Source organism: Leopardus geoffroyi, chromosome D3, assembly GCF_018350155.1.
Source record: "Leopardus geoffroyi isolate Oge1 chromosome D3, O.geoffroyi_Oge1_pat1.0, whole genome shotgun sequence".
NCBI classification, from domain to species: Eukaryota; Metazoa; Chordata; class Mammalia; order Carnivora; family Felidae; genus Leopardus; species Leopardus geoffroyi.
The window spans coordinates 7,190,927-7,218,042 of NC_059339.1; the positions used below are offsets into that span (position 1 = coordinate 7,190,927).

The 27,116-nt window shown below is 42.8% G+C and overlaps 1 protein-coding gene and 1 non-coding gene across 4 annotated transcripts; both read left to right on the plus strand.

The window, feature by feature from the left end:
- Nucleotides 1-25,023, plus strand: ZCCHC8 (zinc finger CCHC-type containing 8). Of its 3 annotated transcripts, none has more exons than XM_045458593.1 (14): nt 1-346; nt 1,820-1,862; nt 5,439-5,513; nt 7,338-7,443; nt 8,692-8,769; nt 12,290-12,393; nt 12,511-12,576; nt 13,159-13,219; nt 13,696-13,838; nt 14,153-14,295; nt 17,437-17,558; nt 19,662-19,748; nt 20,011-20,128; nt 23,196-25,023. In XM_045458593.1, the coding sequence occupies exons 1-14, from the start codon at nt 148-150 to the stop codon at nt 23,978-23,980; spliced, it is 2,130 nt and encodes a 709-aa protein (XP_045314549.1). In that variant the 5' UTR covers nt 1-147; the 3' UTR covers nt 23,981-25,023. The 3 variants fall into 3 exon arrangements, with proteins under 3 accessions (XP_045314549.1, XP_045314550.1, XP_045314551.1); XM_045458594.1 differs by having other exon boundaries at nt 22-346; nt 1,825-1,862; XM_045458595.1 differs by lacking the exons at nt 1-346; nt 1,820-1,862; nt 5,439-5,513; ... (1 more) ...; nt 12,290-12,393; nt 12,511-12,576.
- LOC123588635 lies at nt 6,177-6,311 on the plus strand. Its single transcript, XR_006707949.1, has one exon. It is a non-coding gene; the product is annotated as a small nucleolar RNA SNORA9 (small nucleolar RNA).
- Nucleotides 25,024-27,116: the final 2,093 nt, after the last annotated feature.

Sequence of the window (27,116 nt, forward strand, 5' to 3'; positions counted from 1 at the left end):
GTGCAGCTTCGCGGCCTGTGTTTGGAGAAAACCCTACCGGGTGGCTAAGCGCGGCCCGGAGCCCTAGCGAGCGGTGCCGCCCTACAACCTTCGCCCCCGGCCCGGCGGCCGGCTCCGCCTCTTCTCGAATCTTTCCCACAGCCCAAGATGGCGGCGGAGGTGGATTTTGGCGACCTAGAGCTGTTCGAGGCGTTTGACCACCCAGAGGAATCCATTCCGAAGCCCGTTCACACCCGCTTCAAGGATGACGACGGCGACGAGGAGGACGAGAATGGGGTCGGCGACGCGGAGCTGCGGGAGCGGCTTCGGCAGTGCGAGGAAACCATCGAGCAGCTCCGCGCCGAGAATATCCTTCCCGCTCGCTGGGCCCGGTCACCGGCGTGCGGTGGGCGGCGAGCCCTGGAAGGCGCGGGCGGAAATTCCAGGGGGGCCAGAATTCCGAATAATCTCCCTGAGGGCTGAGAGTCGAGGGTTCGCTTGCGTAAGCAGCACCGGGGGCCTCGGCGCCAGCCTCTCCTCTTCTGGGTTCCGTGTCCTGGACTACACTCGCTCTTCCCGTCCCCCAAGCTGGAGCTGGTTTTTAGGGCTTATTTTCAGACTGCTACATTACAGACTGGTTACCGCTTCTCGCCTCTTCTCTAAAGTCGTTATCCGATTTTATTTTTTGCGGCCAAGCTTAAGTTCATGCGGTCATGCTGTAGTTGTGTATTAGGAGGTAACCGGATACTCAGCCCCTTAGCGTAGGTCTGTTTTTTAGGGCGGGGCAGAAGCTAGTGGTTCTAGGATGTAGAGTTGGGGGTTCAAGGATTTGAGGCATGCACAGAGGCATGGTTAATTGCCTGATTAAGATTGGGGATTCATTTTAAAGTTCTTCGACTTTTCCGTGGTGAAGGTGCCGTCGCAAAGGTTTGGGAAAAACGCGCCAAGTTTCCGTTTGGCTTCGTTACATGATTACAGCTTTTCTGGCAAGATTTGCCAGTATGTTTATTTATATTCTTACAGGTGGGTTTGTTTTTTTTTTTTAATTATATGCCGATGATTTCAGTTCAAATGAAACCCTGAAAGCGGTTGGTAAATCATTTTTGAAGTTTTTTTTTTTTTTTTTTTTTAATGTTTATTTTTGACAGAGTGTGAGCGGGTGAGGGGCAGAGAGGGAGGGAGACACAAAATCCAAAACAGGCTCCAGGCTCTGAGCTGTCAGCACAGAGCCCCCTGCGGGGCTGGAACTCACGAACTGTGAGATCATGACCTGAGCTAAGTCGGTCACTTAAACAACTGAGCCACCCAGGCGCCCCCTTCTTTTGAAGGGTTTTGAAGTCTGATTTTTTTGTTTCGTGATGCTTTTTCCCTCTACGTTTTTATATGTAAAACTTCGAAATACAGAGAAGTTGAAAGGACTGTACTGTGAACATCCATAGTTTCCATCCTAGAGTTTTCCTTCCTTAGCAGTTTGTTTTACTGTACTTTGTCGCTTATCATGCTTCTCTTTCTTAAGTGAATTGCTGTTTAACTTCTGATGGGATACGGTTGTTTGAATAACATTTTTGGTTCGGTCTGTTAGGTCTGTCAGTCGCTTTTGAACTATATGACCTTGTCTTAAATATCCATGTTGGAAGAGATGAAAAAACTATTTTAATGTTTAGGTTTAAATGCCTATCCCTGCAACTGAACAGGAGCTGGGTTAAGTGTGTTATTCTCGAGATATTTGCAGGTCTTTTGATATTAACATTCTGACGCCAAAAGTGAGAGTGAGTAGTTAAATTTTATGTTATTTATGATGTTGTTTGATGAGGGCTTGTATTCCTTAACGAGTAATAACATCAAGAACTTAAAAGAAAATTGAACATTCTGACTCGACCGAGGTATGAGATATTGCAATTACACTATTATTGTCTTTTATTTTTTATCCTGTTGTTAATATTTAGCTATAATTTCTTTGTAAAAGGAGTATTTAGGATTTTTGTATTATTTTTCAGTATACTCCGAAGAAATCAGTAATGATGCTTTATTTTTAATTTCTGGGGATAAAATTTGAAATCTCACAACTGCATTGAATTTTTAACTAATTTGTTATTTTGGGGGGATGTTAACTGGATTTATTGCGGTGGTCATTTCACAACATATACAAATACTGAGTCATGTTATATACCTGAATAACTTTTTTTTTTTTTTTTTAAGATTTGGATTTTTCTTTCTTTCTTTTTTTTTTTTTTTTTTTTTTTTTTTGGAGAGAGAGAGAGAGAAAGACAGTAGGCGCAAGTGATCGAGGGGCAGAGAGAGAGAAGTGGGACTCACGTTTTACCCGCAGTGGGGCTCGAGCTCACCCCAAGCTGGTGCTCACGTTCAACCGAAGCGGGCCTCGAGCTCACCCAGTATGGAACTCGAACTCATGAACTGTGAGATCGTGCCCTGAGCCGAAGTCAGATGCTTAACGACTGAGCCACCCAGGCGCTCACCTGAATAACTTTTAAGCTGATTTAATGGGTAAAAATATTTGTGAAGCACATCCAAAAAATTTTCACTTAATGTTTCGAACAAGCCGGTTTGCCGAGCTAGCCTTTCTTACTCCACAAACGTTTCTGGGACGTCAGTTAAGATTACAGTATTGCTCCAGCTGAAGATTTACTTATGCAGTTAAAGTATGTTCATAAATAGGAATGATGCACGATTTCATTTTAGAAAGAGAAATAAATGTGCTTTTGCAGAAAGTACAGTGAGTAGGTTTGCATTCAGACCTCTGACTTTAACAGATAGAGGATTAAATGCTGGTGTCTCTTAAAAAAATTTAACAGGTCAGTAAATCTAAAATATTTGTCTAAGTACATATTTATCATGGGGAATCGTGTTGTCAAGCTTCACAATTTGGGGTGCCTTGATGCAATGGTACATGCACTTTTTTGTTGCTGGTGCCAGCTGAAGTAACTGGCTACATTGGTGACTAAAGGTTTAAAATTTCAGAATTCAGAATTTTGGAAAGCTCCCCATGCCCTGCCTTCCTTCCTCTATGTGAGCACACTTTGTGGATCTAAACTTGCTGTTGCTTTGATATTAAATGTGTTGAATATCACTGGGATTCCTCAAAAATCATAATTAAAAAAAAATTTTTAAGTTTATTTTGAGAGAGAGAGAGCACATGTGGGGTAGGGGGCAGAAAGAGGAGAGAGAGAATTCCAAGCAGGCTCCATGCTGTCAGCACAGAGCCCGATGAAGGGCTCGAACTCACAAACTGTGAGATCATGACAGTTGGGATCAAGAGTCAGATGTTTAACTGACTGAGCCACCCAGGTGCCTGAAAATCATAATTTTTTTAAATATTTTTTAATGTTTATTTAAAAATTTTTTTTAAATATTCATTTTTGATTGTGAGAGACAAGAGTGTGAGCAGGGGAGGGGCAGAGAGCGAGGGAGACACAGAATCTGAAGCAGGCTCCAGGCTTTGAGCTGTCAGCACAGAGCCCCACGTGGGGCTTGAACTCACAGACCAGGAGGTCATGACCTGAGCTGAAGTTGGGCATTTAATAGACTTAACCACCCAGGCGCCCCTAATGTTTATTCATTTTTGAGAGAGGGTGTGAGTGAGCGAGGGAGGGGCAGAGAGAGAAAGGGACAGAGGATCTGAAGTGGCTGGCTCTCTGCTGGCTGCAGAAAACCCAGCCCCAGTGTGGGGCTTGAACTCAGGAACTGTGAGATCATGACCTGAGCTGAAGTCGGACACGACCAACTGAGCCACCCAGGTGCCCCATTTGTTTTTAATATTCAGAGGTAGGTAAACACACTTTAGAGTTGATAATTTAAACAAATATTTATTTACAAAAGGGTTATAATCACCTGAGTTTAAATGATTATAGCATCATAGGCTTTGCCAATACACGAGGCAAGCATTAGTATCCTAAAAAAGGAATAAATTAAAATTTTTCTTTTAGAATTTGTGCTCTTCATGATGTCATACTGATAAAGCATGCTACAGAAAACTTAGAAACAAAAAGAAATAAAATTATTTAGATAAATTTTGTACCCCAAGTCTCTTGGTTTAATCCTTATTTTTGGAACTGTCATGATCAGAAGTTTCCTTTTTGTCCGGTAAATATTATTTTTTGCTTTATATTATGAAAAATTTCAAATGTATGGAAAAGGAACAGTGCAATTAACACGTTTTCATCACTTAGATTTAACAGTTAATATTTTGCCATATTTCCTTCTCATCACATATATACATTGTACTCTAAATATTTCAACATGTAACTTTTTAGAAACAAGACTTTTTCATGCATAATCACAACACAACTATCACAGTAACTGGTATGATTTTCTTAATAACATTCCCAGCTCAGTCCATATTCATATTTCCCCAACTGAATGTCTTTATAGCTGATTGTGCTTGGACTCCAGTCAAGGAGTTATGCAATTGTGTGTGGTTTTTAAAAACCATCATGTATTCTTAAAAAGAGAAATTCGTGCAAATTCAAGCAAACTTCTGAACTTCTTCATATTTTACTTTTGCTTCTTGATCTGAGCAATTCCAAATATAGACTGATTTATTTCACATGCTGCGTAGGTAAAGGAATAGGAGGCAGGTGGGCAGAGGAGGAATCTGAGAGTCAGCTGGTCCAGATTACCAGCGGGACATTGGATATTGTGCAGATGTTACAGCCAGAGCCACGTCCTCTCTCTCTCTCTCTTTTTTTTTTTTTTTTTTTTTTTTTTTCAGTAATTGAAAATCAAATCCAGGAACAAGAACAACATACTTTTTACATTTCTGCTTTAGAATCCGGGATTTGGAATAACGGAATGTGCTCTGCCCTCGAAGAGGCTGAAGTGTTTCCTTGTATATTACTAAGCTAAATTCACTCTGATTTTTTAGAAATATATTCTTGTAACCTGCTGGTTTATTCCGACCCTCCCTTCCCCCGGCTTGTAAAGAAATGATCCATTAGATAAAGAAATGTTTTGGTTGAAAACTGGAACATTAAGCGTAGTTTTAAATTTTTTGTGAAATATTTAAAAAACTTTTTTTAAAGATTTATTTTATTTTTGGAGAGAGAGAGAGCAGGAGCAAGGGAGGGGCAAAGAGAAAATCTCAAGCAGGCTCCACGCTCGGCACAGAGCCCCATGTGGGGCTCAATCCCACAATCCTGGGATCGTGACCTGAGCTGAAATCAAGAGTCGGATGCTCAACTGACTGAGCCACCCGTGCACTCCATTTTTGTGAAATATTTTTAAAAATATGTAAGGGATATCTCTGTGTAAAACCATTAAACTAGGTAAAATTTGATGAACACTTGGATTTTTCTTGAGAAAACAAGAGTTCTTGGTGGTTCTTGATCTTATTTGTAAAATATTATCTTTGGTACTTAAGAATTACAAAAGTTATGTGTTTATATATACATGTATGCGTTTTACTCTAATACCTTCTAAGACCGTTTTAATTTCTGTTTTAGTGGAATATTGGTGAACGATACTAAGTTAGATGGACCTTTATTACAGATTCTCTTTATGAATAATGTTATTTCAAAGTAAGTAATTTTCCCCTTTCTACATATAATGAGTTAATGTGTTAATGAAACAACATCTGCCGTTAGTATGCTGTATTTATTTGTACTTATTCCATTTTTATTCTTTTACTTAAAATTTAGGGAATCGTGGGGCTTTTTTGTTTTCTGGTTTTGTTTTTTTGAGAGAGAGAGAGAGAGGGCACAAGTGAATGAGGGGCAGAGAGAAAGAATCCCACTCAGGTTCTGCACCATCAGCGTGGAGCCTGAAGCAGGGCTCGAGCTCACCCCATGTGAGGTTCGACCTCATGAACCAGGTGACCATGACCTCAACCAACTGAACCACTCTGGCACTCTAAGAGCAAGGACATTAGAGTCTATAAACATGAATTTGAATCTGGGCCCTAACTTTGTACCTATGTGAACCTGGGCAGGTCACAACCTGTCTGCATATCAGTTGCCTCACTGGAAAACAGATGCTAATAGTAACCACTTCTTAGGTAGTTAAGTGAGTGCCTATAAGAGCCCAATCGCCTCTAATAAAAATAACAACTGGTACCACAGCAATAAGTAATGTTAGTCGTTTCTCCCCCAGAATCAGATAACTGAGTTTACCCTGTTGGTTGTCTTCAAAGCTTACCCACATAATTTTGTGTTTGTGTGAATGTGTGAAAGAGAATTAGACCTTTGCAAACCTTCCAGCATGCTTGGGTCTAGGGTGACTCAGTGTATTCCTCCAGTGCTTGTGAGAACGTTCTGAAATGTTTTGAGACTTTGCCCTGTCCCTTCCGCAGAGCGTGGTCATAGACATTTCAGACAGTTGCTTGCCCCTCTCCTGAGTCACTGAAGCATAATCGTTATCTTGCATACTAGGCAAGGTAAAGAAGGTAACAGCATATGTTAGAGTGTTAGCTGTGTGGCAGGCCCATCACCTACCTAGCTCTGCCTAGGTGGAACCTGCCGCTCTCAGGGGTGGGGACACTGGATGGTGAGGGTGGCAGTAGCAAGGTGCTGGGCACAGCTGGGCGTGAGCGCTGTCATCATCATTGGATTTGAATCCGCGTCCACTCTAGCTCACGGCACTCTCATTTCTGCACCATGTATCTGCCATTTTGCCTGCAGAGATCTTGGAGTGTCAGAGCTAAAGAGACCTGAAAGATCAAGTCTGGTGAAGAGCGAGATGACTGCCCCACTGCGGCCAAGCTGGGTTCCGCGGGCCCCTCCTGAACCGAGCGTTAACAAATAGTTGATGAAAGCGGTTCTTGACCTGGGAAGCTGGGGAAAGTAGACCTCAGTAGTTTCTCTGCTTCATTTTGTGTTTCTATTGCATTTTGGTGTTTTGGGTTTTTTTTGTTTTTTTTCCCAGTTTAACATTTATATAGTATTTCCTTCTGTGTGGATAGGGAGTCTCTGGGAGGAAGATAGGAAGAATGTACTGGCTGTCTTTTCATTGCAGAGAAGGTGGCTGGGGCACAGACCAGGAAGGAAGCTTTTCATTATGTAACCCCTTTACTTCTTTTGGATTTTGAACCATGTTTTATATAGATTATGTATTCAAATTTTAAATATGTAAAATTTATAAATAAAATCCATTTATTCTCAGCACCAATATTTGCCACTGTTACATGCCTAGCACTACCTTAGGTTCCCATAATCATTATGTTAACTCGGCAACAATGTATATTTCTTTTTCTGAGGAATAGGTTCCTGACTGTTACAGAATCAGTGATTTGATAAACCTCTGAAAATCAAGTTAACGGCATTTACTCCTGACATCTAATAACGCATAAGATTTCAGTCTATTCAGTGTTTTACTCTGCATTCTGACTGTTGTGTCCTCTCATGCAGGCAATACCATCAAGAAATAGAGGAATTTGTGTCAAATTTAGTAAAAAGATTTGAGGAACAGCAGAAAAATGATGTGGAAAAGACTTCCTTTAATCTTTTGCCCCAGGTATTTCAAACTTAAGAGACTTTAAGATTAACAGGTTATGCTTTTCACTGCCGTCTCTTAGGCCACAGGGATCCTCTTGTATGCTCATGAAAATGACTAAGTGCAACCACTGTGTCCTACACCTGAAACTAATATAACGTTGTATGTTAAGTACAACTAAAAAAAGAAAAAACAGGATTGTTAAAACTGTTCACCTCCCATCCTTCAACTGGGCTTCCTTCATTGGTCTGACCAGTACAGCCACAGGCAATTCCTTTGTATTGTGGCTCCTTTTCTCGGGGGAGTCCTAGACCTGGCTACACTCAAAATTAGTCTTTTACCACCCCCCCCCATTTCCTCACTTGGACATGTGGTTTGAGGCAGAAAATTAATTTTAAGGCAGAAAAAAAATATCTGTATTTCTGGAGTTTATAAAAGATGAATTATTTTTCTCTAAAACCAACAGGTTTACCTGCTATTCTATTTTCCCCTCTGCTTATTGGAAAAAATCAATAGCATGCCCAAAGAAATCTGAGAAATTTCACTACGTGAATATCAGAGCGTGAATTTATATTTTAAAAAATCAGAATTATGATTTCTGGGCTTTTTTTTTTTTTAATTAAAAGTTATGGTAAGTAGACTCTGTCAAATAAGGGTTGTTAGCTGTGTATCCTGAGAATTGGGAGAACAGAGAATTCTGAGTAATTAAATTTTTATCACCTTGAGTTTTTACATCTCTTATACAATTTTTAAAGATTTAAGAAACAAAATACATTTAACAATAAAAACCATACAAGGAGTTTTGATTCAAGGAGCACTTCAGAATTTTGTAGTGGAGGGAGGTCTATGAGAGTTCTATCAGTATTGACCACTAATGTAAAATCATAAATGTTTTAGTCTTTCTGGTTATCTGGTTTTAAGATCGTCTACTTTGTCAATTTCAGCGTTGAGAGTTTAAATATTTAATTCGTTCAATTTAATACATGAATTAATACTCAGTAACACAAAAGTCATAGTCTACACTAATGCTTCAGAAGGTGCTGTCTTTTGTATCTTTTATAATTTTTAAATTCTCCCTTTTGTGAAATTTATTTCACAAACCTCCCTAGCTTTCAAACTTACCGTAATTGTGACAGTGTTGAATTCAGAACTTTATATACCTTAGTGGTATGTATTAGAAAATAAAGGGGTGTGTTTAAACTTCTAATATTTGAAATTTGAACTAGTTAAAAATTGGTTACCTTCTATAACTGTTTTTCTTTGTGTTAGCCATCTAGTGTTATGCTAGAAGAGGACCATAAAGTGGAAGAATCGTGTGCCATTAAAAACAACAAGGAAGCTTTTAGTGTAAGTTTGGACATTTTAGTTTGAATTCTGCAAATACATGTTTTCTATCCTGTGTCATTTGGGTGGCATTGAAATGATAAGGTGGCATAGCCATGTGTCAACAGATGATCACCACCCTTTCATGAAATTTGTTACAAGCAACAGTTTAGGCTTCAGCCTCTAGATAATATGGTTCACTTTCTAATAATTACTGGATACACGATAGACAGATGTTGGAGGACCTCATTTTTGTCCTGACGAACTTTTTTTGCACGTGCGTTTCATGACCGCGGATGATGATCTGGAGCGCGTGCTTGTTGCACGTACAGATGGGAAAGGATAAGTAAGCAATGTAACAGATGGCAGATAGGAGATTAAAAATGTTGACAAACTCAAATGGCGGGTGAAAAATCGAAGAGGCATAACAGGGACGAGCCTACCCTTAGGCCTTTCGGTACCTGTGCGGAATTCCGCTGTGTCAGTGCAATGTAGCGGTGTGATTTTGCAACTTCGGTTTTTTTAAGATGATGATGAAATCCTGGATTCTGTTCGAGGCAGACTAGTTTTCATGTGTAGGGAGTGACGTGCCCCATTGACCTACCACAATCTTAAGGACGTGGGGCCGCTGGGACTGTGAAGGGCCCACAGCCTTACTGCAGAGATTGACAGGGGATAGCGTGTCTCTGCAGATGTGATCGAGGCGTCATGTTAGATCACTCTGTGTGGTGCCGGGTGGGAGGACCGGCACCAGCGACTGTGTGGACCACAAGCAGGCACAGTGCAACTCAGCCTTCAGTGCAAATTTCTGTCAGAGATGTGAATACGAAGTGGTCGGACTCGTTTAAGAAAAGCGAATTCCACATTACCCGAAGAAGTCAAAGACTGAGATGCTATCAAGGCACTTTATTTTTTATTTATTTATTTTATTTTTTTTTTTCAACGTTTATTTATTTTTGGGACAGAGAGAGACAGAGCATGAACGGGGGAGGGGCAGAGGGAGAGGGAGACACAGAATCGGAAACAGGCTCCAGGCTCTGAGCCATCAGCCCAGAGCCCGACGCGGGGCTCGAACTCACGGACCGCGAGATCGTGACCTGGCTGAAGTCGGACGCTTAACCGACTGCGCCACCCAGGTGCCCCTCAAGGCACTTTAAAGAAAGAATTTGAACTATGTAACTCTTCATGTCCCTTCTAACTCTAGGGTTCTGGGCTAGAGAGTGGTACCTGCCTGGAAAGTGGGACTATTGTGTATTATTAATTTACTTCTTTAATAAATACTAATAAATATAGAATGTTCCCTTGTCAGGGACCCTTCTGGGTTCCAGAGACAGCAACGAAGAAAAAGAGCAAAGTCTCTGCTCTCATTGAATTACATTCTAGTGGGGCAAGAAAATAGGTGAGGCTAAGGACTTAGAGGGTAACTATGGGGCATTTGGTTTGTATGGTGAGTAGATAGCGACAGCCTCTCTGAGCTGATAACAGAATAAATTGAGGGAGTGAGCCATCATGCAGTGAAGAGTATTCCAGACTCCAGGCAGTAGGAACAGTGAGTGGAAAGCCCTGGGGCAGAAGGGCACACTGACATGTTGCTCACTATTTACCAGGTCCTGTTCGAAGCTCATTACAGATATGCTCGTGAAGGTACTATTAGTATTCTCTTTTTACAGATGAGGAAACGTGGAGAGCTAAGTAACTTGCCCTGGGTCCCTTAGCTAGTAAGTGACAAAGCCAGGGCGTGAATCCAGGCCTTCTGATTCTGGAGCAGATCGAAATCTTTATATTGCCTCATAAGCAACAGTAAGGGCTTTGGGTGTTACTCTGAGATGAGAAGTCCCTGGAGGATTTTAAGTAGAAATGTGACATAATACGACTTGAATTTTTGAAAGAGCTGGCTTCTTTGTGGAGAACAGGGTGTAGCTGGTTACATGTGGAAGCTGGAAACCGGCTAAGTGACTCTGTTGATCTCAGGTGAGAGAAGATGGCAGGTCAGTCTAGAAGACCAGGGCTGGACGTGAGCAGTGGTTAGAAGCTGGATCTGCCTTGAAGGTAGAACTGACCAAATGTGTTGACGAACTGGATGCATAGAACACAAAAGCGAGGGAGTCGTCAAAACGATGCAGGTTTTTGGTCTGAGCAGCTAGAATGAGGTCCTTCCCTTTCCTGTGATGGGAAAAACTGGTGGGAGGCGCAGCTTTGGAGTGGAATGGGAATCTGGTTCAGTTTTAAGTAGGTGAGTTTGCATGTCCCGGAAACCTGTCAGTTGGCACTTGAATCTACAAGATTGGAGTTGAGGCAGAACCGGACATTTGGGGTGTCCCATATACTCGTACTTCATACCATGGGCCTGGACGAATCACCTCAAGAGTGCAGGTAGAGAGGGGGACTGGACTGAGTCTCACAGAAGATGGAGAGATGAGAAGGATTGGTCAGCAAGGTAGGAAGAACACTGAGAGAATGGTGTCCCGGAAGCCAGAAGAAGTGACTGACCTGTGTCCGTCGTTGCTGACAGGTTAAGGTGCAGACTGAGCCGTCCACTGAATTTGGCTGCATGGGGCCCATGGGGGAGCTTAGCACCATGAAGGAGGCAGAAGCCTTTCTGGAGATGTTCAAGAGAGAATGGCAGGGCCATCTGAGGAAAAAAGTGGGGGGCTGGTTTAGAGGAAAAGAGATTAAATCAACACCATCTAAATGCAACATGTGAACCTTAAGTTCTTGCTTGGAAAAAAAATAAAGCCTAGAAAAGGCATTTTGGGACCAGTTGGGAAAACTGAGTACAGAATGGATATAGATGATATTAAGAGTTTATTAACTTTCTTAGGTGTGACAGTGGTATTGTGGCTTGTAGGAGAATGTTCTTGTGCTCAGAAGACCCATCCTGAAGTGTTTAGGGATGAAGTGTCACGAAAGTAGTCTGTCGCTGGTTATGTGTAGAAGCTGGAAGCCCGTTAGGAAGTTACCATATTAATCTCAGGCAAGAGACAATAATGGCTTAGACTAAGATGATGGTGGTGGCCTGCTTTCTCCCGGTGGCTCAGTAAAAAGTAAGTGTGCGCGTGTACCTGTGTGTGTGTGTACGTGTGTGTGCACGTAAGGTATCCACAATTGTTGGATCTAAGAGAGTAAGTACATACCTGGGTGTTCACTGTAGCATTTTCTCGACTTTTCTGTGTGAATTCCTCCCCGCACCCCGAATTGGAGAGGAAGGAAAAGAGTGAGCGGGAGGGGAAGGAAATAGTAAATACTTTTCTGCATTGTCTTGCTGCCAAGGGAAGCGAGGAGACGGGTGATTGAAGTCTGAGGAGAGTGCAGCTGATGGTCACCATCTCCTGGAGAGGGAAACTGTGACCTCGGCGACACAGGGGCATTTAAAGATGGAGCTTTTTACCTGCACCTCCAAATCTGGCTCCTTTAGGGAGTTGAGTATGACTTCTAATCATTTCCTCCAAAATTAAAGCGTTAAAACAATTAATCATAGTCTTACATTATTTAATGTCTTTTTTTCCTGCTTAAATAGCAATATTTTTTGACTTGTTTTCTGCAGGTTGTAGGAAGTGTCCTGTATTTTACTAATTTTTGCCTTGATAAATTGGGGCAACCGCTTCTAAATGAAAACCCTCAGCTTACCGAAGGATGGGAAATACCTAAGTATCCTACATAGTGAATGAAGATCTTTTATGCATCTTGCCATTAAGTTCACCTTTTAAAAAAATTTACCAAATTTTGCAGACTATGATAACTGTTCCTTAATAAAATTCACTAAAGGTACCAGCAAGTCTTCAGCCACATTGTTTCTCTAGAAGGGCAAGAAATACAAGTAAAGGCAAAAAGGTTTGTGTGGGGAGTTGTTTTTGTTTCCTTCTTCTTTTTAAAACTTTTTTAACCAAAACCATAAACTCTTTTAGCTTGAAAAATTAATATTCTTTATTGCTGGCTTACTATAAAGAAGTTATAGATTGAGCTAGAATTTTAATATGTAGACATATTAAATGTTTAAATTAGTCATCTGTTTATTGGAATTCATTGGTTCACGCCTGATATGCTTGGGTGGGTGGAAAGTGTCATTGTTGCTTTCAGTTTGGTTGCTGTCTTATAACCATCTGCCCCTTCCTGAGTCACCTGAAGGAAATACAATCTGTTTGCCTCGGTTCTTCTGTTATTAACCACTGACAAAACCCAGAGGTGACAGATTAGTTGGGAACATAAGGGTTCTTGGTTAAAAGACTCGGATAAAAGTACTGTTTGTTTAAACCACTGAGTACAGGAGGTGAAAGCGTACTCACTATTGCAGATGTTTGTAATCTGTGATCTGCGTGCTTTCTTTCTCTCTGATACACTTTGCTGTCATAATTGTATTGATTTGCTTTTATGTCTAATTTACATTATGCAAATCTTTGTTTTTTGACCAAATAGGCCAAAGCCTCACTGTTTCAATTGTGGTTCTGAAGAACATCAAATGAAAGATTGCCCAATGGTAAATTTTTCTCCTATAAAAAAAAAAAATCTTTGAATTAGAGCTTTCTAATGTTTTCAGCACATTTCTGGCATTGTGTGAGATGAAGAAGCTAGCTGCGATAACTTTCTTTCGGTCCTTGAATTTGAAAGCTTTTCAAGTTTGTACTTAAATTTTAAGACATTGGATTTTTAAAACTAATAACTTGTTACAGTATTCTGTATTTGAGATGAATGAAATATGAGAGTTAATTTTTAGAGTTGATTCTAAAAACTTGATTTTAGGTTAAGATAATAGTGAGGTGATAAGAAATTAAAATGACTGCTTCTCTTCCTTGCTGTATTTTTCTAATATTTACACTGTCTTTTATACTTGTTACACATTAAAACTGGAATAGTCTGTTTGCTTGACCTGAAACAGAGTGTTTAGTTTTGTTTAACTTCTGAAGTACTTCTAAACTGCTCGTTACCATTTTTCTCAACTGCGTTATGCTCCAGCCTCGGAATGCTGCTCGGATAAGTGAAAAAAGGAAAGCGTATCTGGACGCCTGCAGTGAGACAAACAGTCAGAATTTTCAGCAGCGATACCACGCAGAAGAGGTGGAGGAGAGATTTGGAAGATTCAAGCCGGGAGTCATTAGGTACCTCTGTCATTTTAGTGGAGAATTTCATTTCGACTTCATCAGTATTTGGAATGTTCTGTGTATCCAGAGGGTGATGGTCGGTGTGATCCCGAGGGCGGTGGTCAGTGTGTAGGTCTGCTCTAGCAGCGCCTAGATAATGCGCATCTGTTCGTTCAGAAACTTTCACTGCAATCTCAACCGTGTATCTGTTAAGCACCGGGTCACTGTGTGGAACCTACGACACGGAGTTGTTTTAACACATCGGGGACGGTATGTGTTTTAATCCAAACAAGAATACGGTATTTTTTTATTCCTCTTTTGTTTTTACATAGCGAGGAACTTCAGGATGCATTGGGCGTGACAGACAAGAGCCTTCCGCCTTTTATATATCGAATGCGCCAGCTGGGGTACCCGCCGGGGTGGCTCAAGGAGGCCGAGCTGGAGGGCTCCGGGCTTGCGCTCTATGATGGGAAAGGTATAGTATGTGAAGTTAGATAAGTCGGCCCAAATGTTATTGTGAGAGAGAGAGAGAGACAGAGAGAGAGAGAGAGAGAGCGCGTGTGTGTGTGCGCGTGCACGTGTGTGTAATGAGAGAGCTACAGTAATATCTGATAGGAATGGCTGGCTTGATCAGTGTGTGCTGAGGGAACTAAAAACTATCACAATGGTGTTTCCTTCGTTTTACAAGGAAGGAACTAAAACCTTAAGAATTACCAGATGGTTGGTTATCTGGACCTGCTCCAGATATTTGACTATGCAGGCCAAAGAATCAGCTCTCCAGCTGGTCCTCATAAGCTCTTGCCTTGCTCAGAAGTGGTAACAGAAATCTATTCATCAGTGAATGCCAGGAGACCTAAAATACAGGATACATAAATCCTCTCGTAATCTAGAACCCCTCCCTTAGGTATCTGCTATAGAGGAATAATCACACATGTGCACAAGGAAAATATGTGTATGTTTTTGTAGCATTGAATATGATAGTGAGAAATTGAAAGCAACATTAAGGCTCTAAAGAAGAATGGCTAACTAAACCGTGGTAGATCTGGGCTGTGGGATCCCTGTGGTAATTAAGGAGGAGAGTGCATCTGTGAGCTGACATGGCAAACTCTCTGTGCAATGCTGAGTTTCTGCCCAACATACCTATCGTGTCATTCAGAGAATCCCATGTGGATGAAACAGTGCTCTATGTTTTTTCTGAGGACTGATTTATAAGTGTTTTGGTTTTTTTTTTAATGTTTCTTTATTTTTGAGAGAGAGAGAAAGAGGGAGTCAGAGTGTGAGTGGGGAGGGGCAGAGAGAGAGGGAAACACGGAATCCGATGCAGGGCTCCAGGCTCTGAGCTGTCAGCACAGACCTTGATGCAGGGCTCAAACCCACGAACCGTGAGATCATGACCTGAGCCGAAGTCAGACGCTTAACTGAGTCATCCAGGCACCCCAAAAGTATTTTTTTAAACGTTTATTTTGAGAGAGAGATTGAGCATTAGCAGGTAGCAGACAGAGATTGAGCATTAGCAGGTAGCAGAGAGAGGGGGTACAGAGGATCCATAGCAGGCTCCTGGCTGACAGCAGAGAACCTGATGTGAGGCTCAAACTCACACACTGGGAGATCATGACCTGAGCCGAAGTTGGACATTTAACTGACTGAGGCACCCTCCAGTTAGATTTTAGATTCAGACTCATTGAAGCCTTTCCTGACCACCTTATTTAAGTATATCTCTCATTGGCCTGCCAGTCTTTTATCACTGGACCCTGTCTGTTTCTTTCATGCCCTATATATTTATTTCTCTGTTCTATTTCTCTACTTCTATTTTCCTAGCTAGACAGTCAGGTTTGTAATTGCTAAAACCATTCATATTTTATTCACCAGTATATCCCCTGGCATATAGCATGGTACCCACAATGTGGTAGATGTTAAATAAATACTTTTTAAAAAAGTCTTCACCCATACAGCAGACTCAACAGTGGTTCCCCCCGGGGAAAGAAAGAGAATTGGCCTTGAGATTATAGTTTATCTCTAATCCCCTAAATCTTTTTTTTTTTTTTTAATTTTTTTTTTTTCAACGTTTATTTATTTTTGGGACAGAGAGAGACAGAGCATGAACGGGGGAGGGGCAGAGAGAGAGGGAGACACAGAATCGGAAACAGGCTCCAGGCTCTGAGCTGTCAGCACAGAGCCCGATGCGGGGCTCGAACTCCCGGACCGAGAGATCGTGACCTGGCTGAAGTCGGATGCTTAACCGACTGCGCCACCCAGGCGCCCCTTGGATGTATTTCAATTGGCTGAGCCATCCTAAGCCTCTTTTTATTTATTTATTTATTTATTTATTTATTTATTTATTTATTTTTATGTTTATTTTTGAGACAGAGAGAGACAGAGCATGAACGAGGGAGGGTCAGAGAGAGGGAGATACAGAATCCGAAGCAGGCTTCAGGCTCTGAGCTGTCAGCACAGAGCCCGACGCAGGGCTCGAACTCACGGACCGCGAGATCATGACCCGAGCCGAAGTCGGCCGCCCAAACAACTGAGCCACCCAGGCGCCCCATCCTAAGCCTCTTTTTTATTTTTTTTTTTTTTTTTTTTTTTTCAACGTTTATTTATTTATTTTTGGGACAGAGAGAGACAGAGCATGAACGGGGGAGGGGCAGAGAGAGAGGGAGACACAGAATCGGAAACAGGCTCCAGGCTCTGAGCCATCAGCCCAGAGCCTGACGCGGGGCTCGAACTCACAGACCGCGAGATCGTGACCTGGCTGAAGTCGGACGCTTAACCGACTGCGCCACCCAGGCGCCCCCCTAAGCCTCTTTTAATCTATAGATACCCTCCCTTGTTTTTAACAAAGCCACATTTTGTCCTTCCGGGTTTTCGAGATTTTGCTGATGCATCTCCATGGTGTGTTATTTCAGCACGTTCCTCTGTCCCTGTCTTTATTGTGATGGAATCAGTCACTGGTGGTCGTTGCCTGTCTATACTTGCTAATAATGGGTTGCAAAATGGTTATATACTCATTCTTTTAATACTTCTTAGCTTATTAGCTAGAATACTTCTATTAAGAGAAACTTCTCATAAACTGTTTAATTACCTTACGTATATAGACACCATAGGACTGGCAAAATAAACGTATGATTTATTTAGTAGTTTTCAAGGTAATAAAGTGTTTCCCAAGTATAATTCTCTCATCTGTAAAGTGGTTTTGTAAAGTAGTACATACCTCTTAAGGTTGTGATGAAGATTACCAGAGTTAATACTTACAGGCCATTTAAAACATAATCTGGTACATAATAAGACTTAGATAAATGTTTGTTAAATGAAGACATCGAATAGAGCATCAGGCAGGTCATTGGGTCAGCACAAACTAGACTTCTAAGAAACCCATGGAAGAACCCAGGTTTCCAAGATTTTCAATATTCATTTACCATCAAAGTATTCTGTCCACATTGTTTAAAAGTTTCTAATCTAATGATCCAGAACATTGTGATTGAAGCCATTCTCAGAATAATTATTCTCAGAATAATTCTGTTGCCTTGAATATAAGTACTTTCCTAGTATACTTCTGGTCCGGGGAGGGATTTATATTGGCATCTAGCAATGTTAACCTTCTGATGGTCTCTGACAGATGGTGCTGATGGGGAAACAGAAGCTGGAGAAGCACAACAGAATAAAAGTGTCACTTACGATCTCTCGAAATTGGTAAACTATCCAGGTTTTAATATATCTACTCCCAGAGGAATTCCAGATGTAAGTATACCGTGTTTTTATTCTTATGGGATATGACATTATTGTAAGGATTGTTAAGAATTGTTAGCTTATAAAAAAAAAAAAAGAATCGTTAGCTTATGTAGCAGTTACTGTGACATGAAGAAGTAAATGTGTTACTTGTTCAACTTTGTAACTTCCTATACGTTGTCTAGAATCTTAAGTGATACCTTGTGTTCATTCAAAAATTTTTTTTCTGATTTATGCCCTACGAAAAGGAGTTAAAATTATTAAATTCTGTAAATCTAAAACTGTTCTAAAATTATGCTTTAAAAACATGGGATGGTTTTGAGGCAGTATTGTAAGTTCTTTGGAATTACTTGGAAAGTAAATTTATGCCTTTAATAAATCTAAGTAATATAACTCCTTTTCCTATCCTATAATTCCTTTTCCGCTTTTTTCATTCCAAAGTAAAATTTCTCATTCCACATGAGAATGGTTTCTGCATTTATTTAATCTTTTCCAATCTTTTCATCTTCTATTTCAAGACTCAACAATGACCTGTTGTGGTGATGGTGTGGTTGTATTTTAAGTTTATTTATTTATATCATGAGAGAGAGAGAGCGAGAGCACGCCTGTGTGCTTGCCCAAGCCTGGGAGGGGCAGAGGAAGGAGAGCAAGAATCCCAAGCAGGCTTTGCACTGTCAGCGAAGAGCCTGACACAGGGCTCGAACTCGTGAACCATGAGGTCATGACCTGAGCCAAAGTCAGATGCATAAACCGACTGAGCCACCTAGGCACCTGGTGTGGTGGTTGCATAAAAAAATGCATTTTTAGGTGTTCGTAGGAACTGGGAAGCAAAGAAACCAAAGGTCCGAACTTAGAGTCTAGTGAACAGATATGAAGACAAGTGTGTAATTAATTAAGAGCTAAACTGTATGGCACAAACCATCAGTGCCTCTGGAAATGGTCCTAGTACCAGCCGACCTCAGAGTCCTCTGGGAAGTGCTCGGTAGAAGTATGCCTTTTTTTTTTTTTTTAATTTTTCTATTATTGTTATTATTATTATTATTATTATATTTTTAAAGTTTATTTTGAAAGGGAGAGCAAGAGAGAGAGAAAATCCCAAGCACTGTACCAGCATCACTGAGCCTGACATGGGGCTCAAACTCACAAGCTGCAAGATCATGACCTGAACCAAGATTAAGAGTCAGACATTTAACCAACTGAGCTACCAAGGCATCCCTTTTTAAGTTTGTTTATTTTTGAGGGGGGGAAGAGGGGCAGAGAGAGAGAGGGAATCTGACGTGGACTTGAACCCGTGAACTATGAGATGACCTCAGCCAAAGTTGGACGCTCAACTGACTGAGCCACCCAGGCTTGCCCTTTTTTTTTTTTTTTTTTTTAAATTTTAGAGAGAGTGGGTGTGACTAGGGAAAGGGATAGAGAGAGGGCGAGGGAATCTTAAGCAGGCTCCACACCCAGTGCAGAGCCCAACATGGGGCTCGATCCTACAACCCCGGGATCATGACCTGAGCTGAAATCAAGAGCCGATCGTTCAACCAACTGAGCCACCCAGGCACCCCGGAAATGCACATTCTTGAGTCCCACCCTTAGACTTAACTGACTTGACCCTGGAATCTGGAGGTTTGACAGGAGCCCCAAATGATTCTTCTTGAGAACCCCTATTGCACGTGCTCATAGAGATGAGAGAGAAGGAAGGGATGTTGAACCTTAAAGATGAGTGCCGGGTTTGGAAAGGGAAAGAACAGAAGCTGGAAAGTGGTAGGAGAGGTGAGCCTTGAGGGGCCCTGTAAGCCGGGCCAGTGCGTGCAAGGACGGGGAGAGGGAGGCCGGAAGAGAGTCCGCTCGTCACTGAGTACAGCTTCTGCTTGTAGTAGGTGGAACCTTTTGGGGCCAAGTGATTTTGTCAAGTAAGCTTTTAGTGTTCGCTTCCGATCATGTTGCCCGCAGGGTTGGGTGGCTGGGTTTTTTGTTTTGTTTTGTTTTTCCTTCAATGCACCATCCTTTTCGTTAATTCCCCAGAAAAGGAAATGTAATTTGAGACCTCCATTTTACAGAATGTCAAAGTATGATGTTTTCCAAATACAGGCTTGTTTTTTTTCCTTGTCTTCTCACCATTAGGAATGGAGAATGTTTGGGTCCATACCGATGCAGGCGTGTCAGCAGAAGGACGTGTTTGCCAATTACCTGACTTCTAACTTCCAAGCGGTAAATAGCTTCTCAGGGTGAGGTTGATAAAAATTGATTCCCTTTTGTTGGTGGACTTTTGTAACTCATCAGCGTCTTCTTGCTCTTTGGCTTTGCTTCGAAAGCACTCTGTGCCTTCTGATGCATCCAAAGGAAAAGGGCGGCTGCATTCACCATTTACCTACGCTTTGCTCCACATTGGTTTTCTGCGGGGTGGAAGGGAAGGACTGGAGTCTCCTTCTTCTGCCCCATTAACTTGTGCTTGGCTTGGCCCCTCCATCAGCCGAGCATGAGGTCTGGCAGCAAGAGGTCTTCATCCCAGTCCAGCCCAAGCAGTCCAAAGAAGCAGAGGAAGGAGAGCAGCTCAGCAGCCTCCCCCGCGGACATGGAGCTCGACTCAGGTGGGTCTCCTCCTGTGGTCTCAATCTCACTGAGAAGGTAGAGGGATTGTACACGCTCCTGAGTTCCAGGAGGAAGGCTGGGCCGGTTTGAGCACTAATGAAATGCATTGATTCTGTCCTTGGAGATGAGAGTGACACCCCCTTGTACTGATAAAAGGTAAGGTGGGAGACAGCTTGGTGTGAGGGCCATGCCGGCCGGTTAACTGAGTTCCTGAGTCAGGCGATCCTTGCCGCCCAGTCCCAGTGGTCCTGATCCGGACCAGGCCCTCGGATGGGGGCAGGGCCCGGGGACAGGCAGTGGAGAGTGTCCCACTTCGGCAGCTCTATCCCAAGAGGAGGAAGGGCAGAGCTGAGCCAGGCTTTCGCAGGGAAGAAGGACCATGAGGAAAATCTGCCCTCCTGGAAATGCACAGTGGAACAAAGGACTTGCCCTCTGATACTCCTCTGGCTTTTTATTCTCTTAATCCTCTGGGCTTAACCATGGAAGTGATGGCCATGCAGGACTGTGACACCCCTTCTCAGCATGTCAGCCAGCAGTGGGTCAGGACAGTCATGCACGCACCTTTCCGAGTCCCCCCCCCTCTAGAACTGTCCACGCTTCCTTTGGGCTTCCCCTTGGGACTGCTGGGGTGTAGTTTAGATGTTGCCCCCAGAAAGCTCTGGAATGAGTCAGAACTTTATGTTAACTTGATAAATTCCAAAGCTGCTCTGAGTCCCAGACTGAAAACTCATTCCTTGCTCTACCTCCCATCCTAAAATATGCCCAGCCACTTTGGTCCTTCTAGCTGGCACATGTTTTGAAGTGAGATTAAATGGCAACATTAAGATACAATGAATGTTGGGGCACCTGGGTGGCTCAGTCTGTTAAGTGTCCGACTCCTGGTTTTGGCTCAGGGCATGACCTCACAGTTCATGTGCAGGAGACCCGCATTGGGCTCTGCGCTGAATTTTCTCTCTCTCTCTTTCTCTGCCCCTCCTGCACACATGCTCGCTCTCTCCCTCTCTCAGAATAAATAAATAAACTGTAAAAAAAAGGAAAAAGAAGATAAAATGAATGTAGATACCTTAATAATAAGATGCTATCTATTAATGTAAATTGCCCTGATTTGATTGTGAGGGATTCACCTGTCTTATTTTCAAATTCCCAGAGAAAATTTAAAGGTCACAGATTAAATCCCCTTAAAATCCAAAATCAAAGCCCCCCAAACCATTTTCCCCAATTTTTTACTTTGCTTAGTCTCAGCCATAGGAGTTCTTTTTTTTTTTTAATTTTTTTTTTTTTAACGTTTTATTTATTTTTGAGACAGGGAGAGACAGAGCATGAACGGGGGAGGGTCAGAGAGAGGGAGACACAGAATCCAAAACAGGCTCCAGGCTCTGAGCTGTCAGCACAGAGCCCGACGCGGGGCTCGAACTCACGGACCGCGAGATCATGACCTGAGCTGAAGTCGGCCGCTTAACCGACTGAGCCACCCAGGCGCCCTTCAGCCATAGGAGTTCTTGATGCCAGAGTTCACACGCCAGGCTTTTAGTACCTACAGCCTGACATCAGTGTCCATTCTCACTTTTTTATTTTGCCCGAAGCAGTGCTCAAATACGAATCACGGGATCGTGACCTGAGCTGAAATCTAAGGGTCGGATGCTTAACTGATTGAGCCACCCAGGCTCCCCCCACCCTTTTTTTAAGTATATTTTTTGAATTTGCCTAATTTTTAAAACCTGTGCTGTTTTGGATACCTCTACTAGACCCTGAGGATAGGAAGATTCATGAGACACAACTGCCGCCCTTAGTTTCCACTCTGTGTGGAAACTGCGCCACCTAGGGCGTGCAGAGGTATAAACCCCATTTTAATATAAATGTGGTGACCTGTGGTGATCCGTACAGAGCCCCAGAGCTGGTTACACGTATTTTAGTGTCAGAGGGGACAAACCAAGCAGCTGTGCTGGATGAGGTCCTAGACCCCGATCAAGAAGGACTTAGAGCTGCGTCCGGAGGGATAAATTCAGGGATTTACCATGGAGATGAGCGGGGTTAGGACATTTGAGTCCATGGGAAATGCAGATGCAGACGCGTGAGACATCACGGCGCACTGGTCCAAAAGCAGAATGACACCTGGGGTTTCAGCCTGGCAGAAGAAATAACGTGGTGCAAGGAGGCAAATTCGTGGTCATAGAGGGCCTTGTGAGGCACAGAGGAGATCAGATCAGCCTTTGTCCTGATGGAAAGCACTGAAAGTTTCTAACGAGGTGGGAAGGTTAATGGGCCCAGACTCATGCTTCACAAAGATAGGAGTTTGGAGAATGGATATAAGGAAGAGGAGTCCAAAGCACAGACGATGCCAGGATTCCTGAAATAATGTCTTGGCTGCGACGGTCTGCCAGAGAGAGTAGGCCCCAGGGAGCCGAGGACTGGGGGCGGGGTGCACAGGGAGACGAGGGCCTCTCTGGCGATTAGCAGGTTCCGTGTGGGAGACTTCAGCCAGACACCACTGGTGGCACCATAGTGAGAACAGCATGAAGGAGCGGAGTCCGGATTCAGGAAAAGGTCGGATCTGTTACGTCTGGGACATATAGGTGGTGATGACCATTGACCCGTGAGCTACATGAACCCGCAGTTGAGGCAGGCAGGCAGGACCAGAGGTGCAGAACTGGGGAATAAGCCAGAGTGTACCCCACCCCGTCTCCTCAGTTTTGTCTCCTTCAGCAGCCCCGCCAGCAGCGTTTCCAGTGGTTGTCCCACCACACTTTCCCAGGAACCCCGATCTGCAGCTCCCGCAGACAGCCTGGGGACCACTCGGGCCTCCGGGCCGACTCTCTGTTCCCTCACTCTGAAAAGCTGCATGGGGCCAACGGGTGGATTTCCCTGTCCTTCAAGCTCCTGGTGCCGGAAGAGCCTGTGAGCCTGTGGCGCTCCCTGCGGGCGTTCTTTCCAGGTGCTGGTGGTTATGGAGCCTCCAGGGCGTCCCCTCTCCAGCCGGTGATCTCTGGCCATTGACTCTCCGGGCACACCTGAGTTCAGACACCAACTGCTGTGACAGCTGGAAGTATCACAACTTTTTTCTTTCAGATGCCGAGGTCCCTCACGGCTCTCCCAGCGGGGAAGCTTTCCAGTTTCAGCCACCGCTGCCCCCTGGCACTCCCCCTCCCCTGCCCCAGGGGACTCCGCCGCCCATCTTCACCCCTCCGCTCCCCAAGGGCACCCCGCCACTGACTCCCAGCGACTCACCCCAGACCAGGACAGCGTCGGCAGCTATGGATGAGGACTCACTGACTCTGGAAGAACTTGAAGAGCAGCAGAGGCGGATATGGGCGGCCCTCGAGCAGGCCGAGAGTGTGAACAGTGATTCCGATATTCCCGTGGACACACCTTTAACTGGGAATTCAGTTGCCTCTTCGCCTTGTCCAAATGAGCTAGACCTCCCTGTCCCAGAGGGAAAACCCTCTGAAAAGCAGATGCCTGATGAGCCCGAGGTACCAGACACTTGTACAAAAAAGTTGGAAGTTGAACATTCTTTGAGCCCAGACTCTGAGCCGACATTGCTTTGCCAGAAGGAAAAGGAAGAGTCTACTCAGATGGACTCTAAAGATGATGCCCTTCTTGATAATGGCAACGTTGTGTCGAACTGTGACATTAGTAATGGAGGCAGTCAGAAGCTCCTTCACGTGGACTCCAGTCCTTCAGCAGCCACTAAAGTTCATAGTCCTGTACCTGACATGAGCAAGTTTGCAACTGGAATAACGCCATTTGAATTTGAGAATATGGCAGAATCCACTGGAATGTACCTCAGGATAAGAAACTTGTTAAAGAACTCGCCCCGAAACCAGCAGAAAAACAAAAAGGCTTCTGAATAACTCCTTGACATAGCGCCACGAGCTATTTAATTATCTATAACTTTGTGTTCTGTTCATTAGTACCAAATGGAGATGACATTGTTTTCCTATTTGTCCCTCCCATGTTTAAAAATCTATCCAAGGCTTAATTGTGGCCTTAAGTCGGGCCTATTTTAAAGAACAGAAAGACCGGGCTTGCTGGTTTACTATATTTTATTCTTATTGCTAAAAACTTGTGGGGACGGGATGTAAGTCCGAGCTGGTTTAGAGATAGTTCGTTAAGGTTTATACTACTTTTGGGTCGTGAGTGTCTGTCAGGAGTGATGGTTTTTATCTGTCTTTTGTACATTGATTTCCCTTTCTACATTTTGCTAATTACCCTGTATATAAGTTTAATATATCACTTTTTAAAAAGAAAAAAATTCTAACCATTTTAAATGCATATTTCAACTCTGACAACCAAATGAGAAAAATCAGGGATGAGCAGCTTTATCCCATTTGGGGTATTTTTGTAAGTGATTTACACACATCAATTTTAATAACACTTTTACTTTTTTTGTAACTTCATTCTTCATATAAGTTTGCTATTCAGGTGCGTTCATCTTTGTGTACAAAGGTTTAATAAATTAGCTTTCATATACATAATCTAAGACTTTGAATACAAAAAAAGTGATTCACAGTTAGTGTACCCAACGTTGTAAGTTTGGAAGTAAATTATGTGGTTGCAAAAATTAGTGGTAGCAAAGAAAATCTAGGAAAATGCAAGTTTGAGTGTTTTCAGTGTTATTTCAGCCTTAACTATAGAGACAGCAAAATCTTTTAAAGTACTTATTTTGAAAAAAAAAAAAAAAATGAGGGCAGCTAGCCTTTGTACAAAAATAACTTTCTAAATTTGAACCTTAAGATAATTAATGCTTAAAAATAAAAAAATAGACATAAACAAATTGCTTTTAATTGTCAGATATATAACATGGAGATGAATTATGGTTTTTTTGTATTTAAATGGAATGCCATCACATTGTTACAGTCGCATCCCTGAAAATAAACATACAGCTGATCTTGAACTTTTAGTCTCAGGTAGTGTGATCTTGCTCTGAGGCCAGCAGAGGGAGCCAACTACAGCCATTCTGGACCATTCCAGATTTCCTTTTCATTTTGAGGACTTGAATAACCAAATTTACTCTTCTATAAAGAATAAAGGGAAAGACAATCGTATGAAAAGGACAGTTTATTTTCAAGACCCTCACAGAACATGCTAGAAATTGAGTAAAATGTTAAGTCCTTTTTGGCTTCTTTCTCTGTGTTGAAATACGTAAGAAAGTTTACATAGTGCTTTTATATACGTTATCTTTCTTTCTGTCAAGTAAATGTATTATCACCACTTAAGTATGTAGGAGGAAACCGGTGGCCTTGAGGGTTACAGGGACTTGTCAGCATAAAAGTGGTCTTCAGCTAAGGACCCGAGTCTTCCCTGAATCCTAGAAGTAGCTAAGTGCCCCCATAAGTACCACACCGGAACACCAGAGATACCTAGCCGTTCTCTCCTTAGCAGGAGCCACAGATCTCATGTTAAGGTGTTTTGGTGGTGGTACCCCATTTTCACAATCCCCATATTAGGTAGGTGTGATTAACTTGACATTTTAGAGGAAATGCCTACGACCCACAGCTGTAAGTCACCTAGGTGCCCTGACCCTCGAGTCCACGCTTTAACCACGTGCTGCCTCCTTATCAAAAGCTCTGTAAAAGCCCTGGTTTCTCCACAATTGGCTTCTACCTTTTCTACTCGTTCAGTTACTTATTGAGGACACAACTTACGTTGCTCTATGTACTTTGGGGCATTCAAATGAGAAAATGATAGAATCTGCCTCAGGTAGCCTGCACACGCAGAAGGTGGAGGCTCTTAGACCCGAGACTCACTACGTGGCCGCCTGAAGAGGACAAGGTACTAGGACCATTGGGGGAGGCAGGAGAAGCACCGAGGGAGGACTGGCTCCCATACACGGGGCTGTGGGTTTAAGTGTCCATTTGAAAGGTACTGACAGCCTTCTGGAAAGAGAAGAAACTTTGAGCTAAGCCTTAAAGGGGAGGTAGAAGGATTTCCATAGACCAAATGAGCATTGAATGTACAGGAAACAGCACGAGTAACGTAAGTAGGAACACTCAAGAAATGTAGGATGTAGAAAAGACTTTCGAAAGGGTTGTTGACTCACTGATGCGGAGAACTGATTGCTTTGCCGTGGACTCTTGAGTTTTACAAGGGAAAAGGATCTGCGTGAAGATCTTTTGGCGAGGAGTGACCTCATCCAAGTGTATCTTAGGAAGATGAATCCTAAGGCAGAACTGAGAATGAATCGGAGAGAAGAGACGTTTTACGGGAGGAAGCCTCCCCAGAACGAGAAGGAGTCGCCTTAGGAAGATGCCCTATTTTTCAAGTGTGTGTTTGAGTATTATGGAGAGCGATGGGTGGAACAGTAAGTTGTTGTGCGGACTTGTCTGCACAGTGACAGATCACCAGGTGTGGGGAGGTGAGGTCATAAGCAAACACTTGTACTTCAGGATGGACTTGGAACAGGGCTGGGGACCGGTTTCTAATCTTTGCCTTGGGTTAAAAGGAATGTGGATTGTAACACAGGTTGCTAAGACAAGACCAGCTGTCATCTCCTTGGGCAGGTAAGTGGGAAAAGGCCACTGCCCTTAGTAAAACACCAATTTCTTCTTTTGAAAGGTTGCATTTCCTTAAGTGGTCAAAAATAGCCTGCTTTCCACTAACAGCGGGATCCTCCTAATTGGTTCTATTCTTCAAGTTCTCTGCTGGAACCATTTTGCCTTTCTGTCTCGTACTTTGTAGGTGGTCATTAGCAGGCAAAGCCAACAAGGGTGTTGTAACAATTTTGAATACCCAAATGGCTTCTTGTAAGGCATGACTCAGTTTCCCAGAAGCCAATGTGTCCACATAACCTGTGTCTTTCTTCAGCAGTTAGGAAAGTCCTTTTTTTCTTCAGCCTAATGTATCCATTGATTTAATGGTCTAAATTCACTTTAGAATGCTCAGGATGAAATTGTTTTGTTGATGTGTTTATAAGTGTTCCCACTGACAGAGCCATTTCTATATTCTTAATAAATGGGAAGTCTCTGAACAGGCATGTTTTGTAAATTA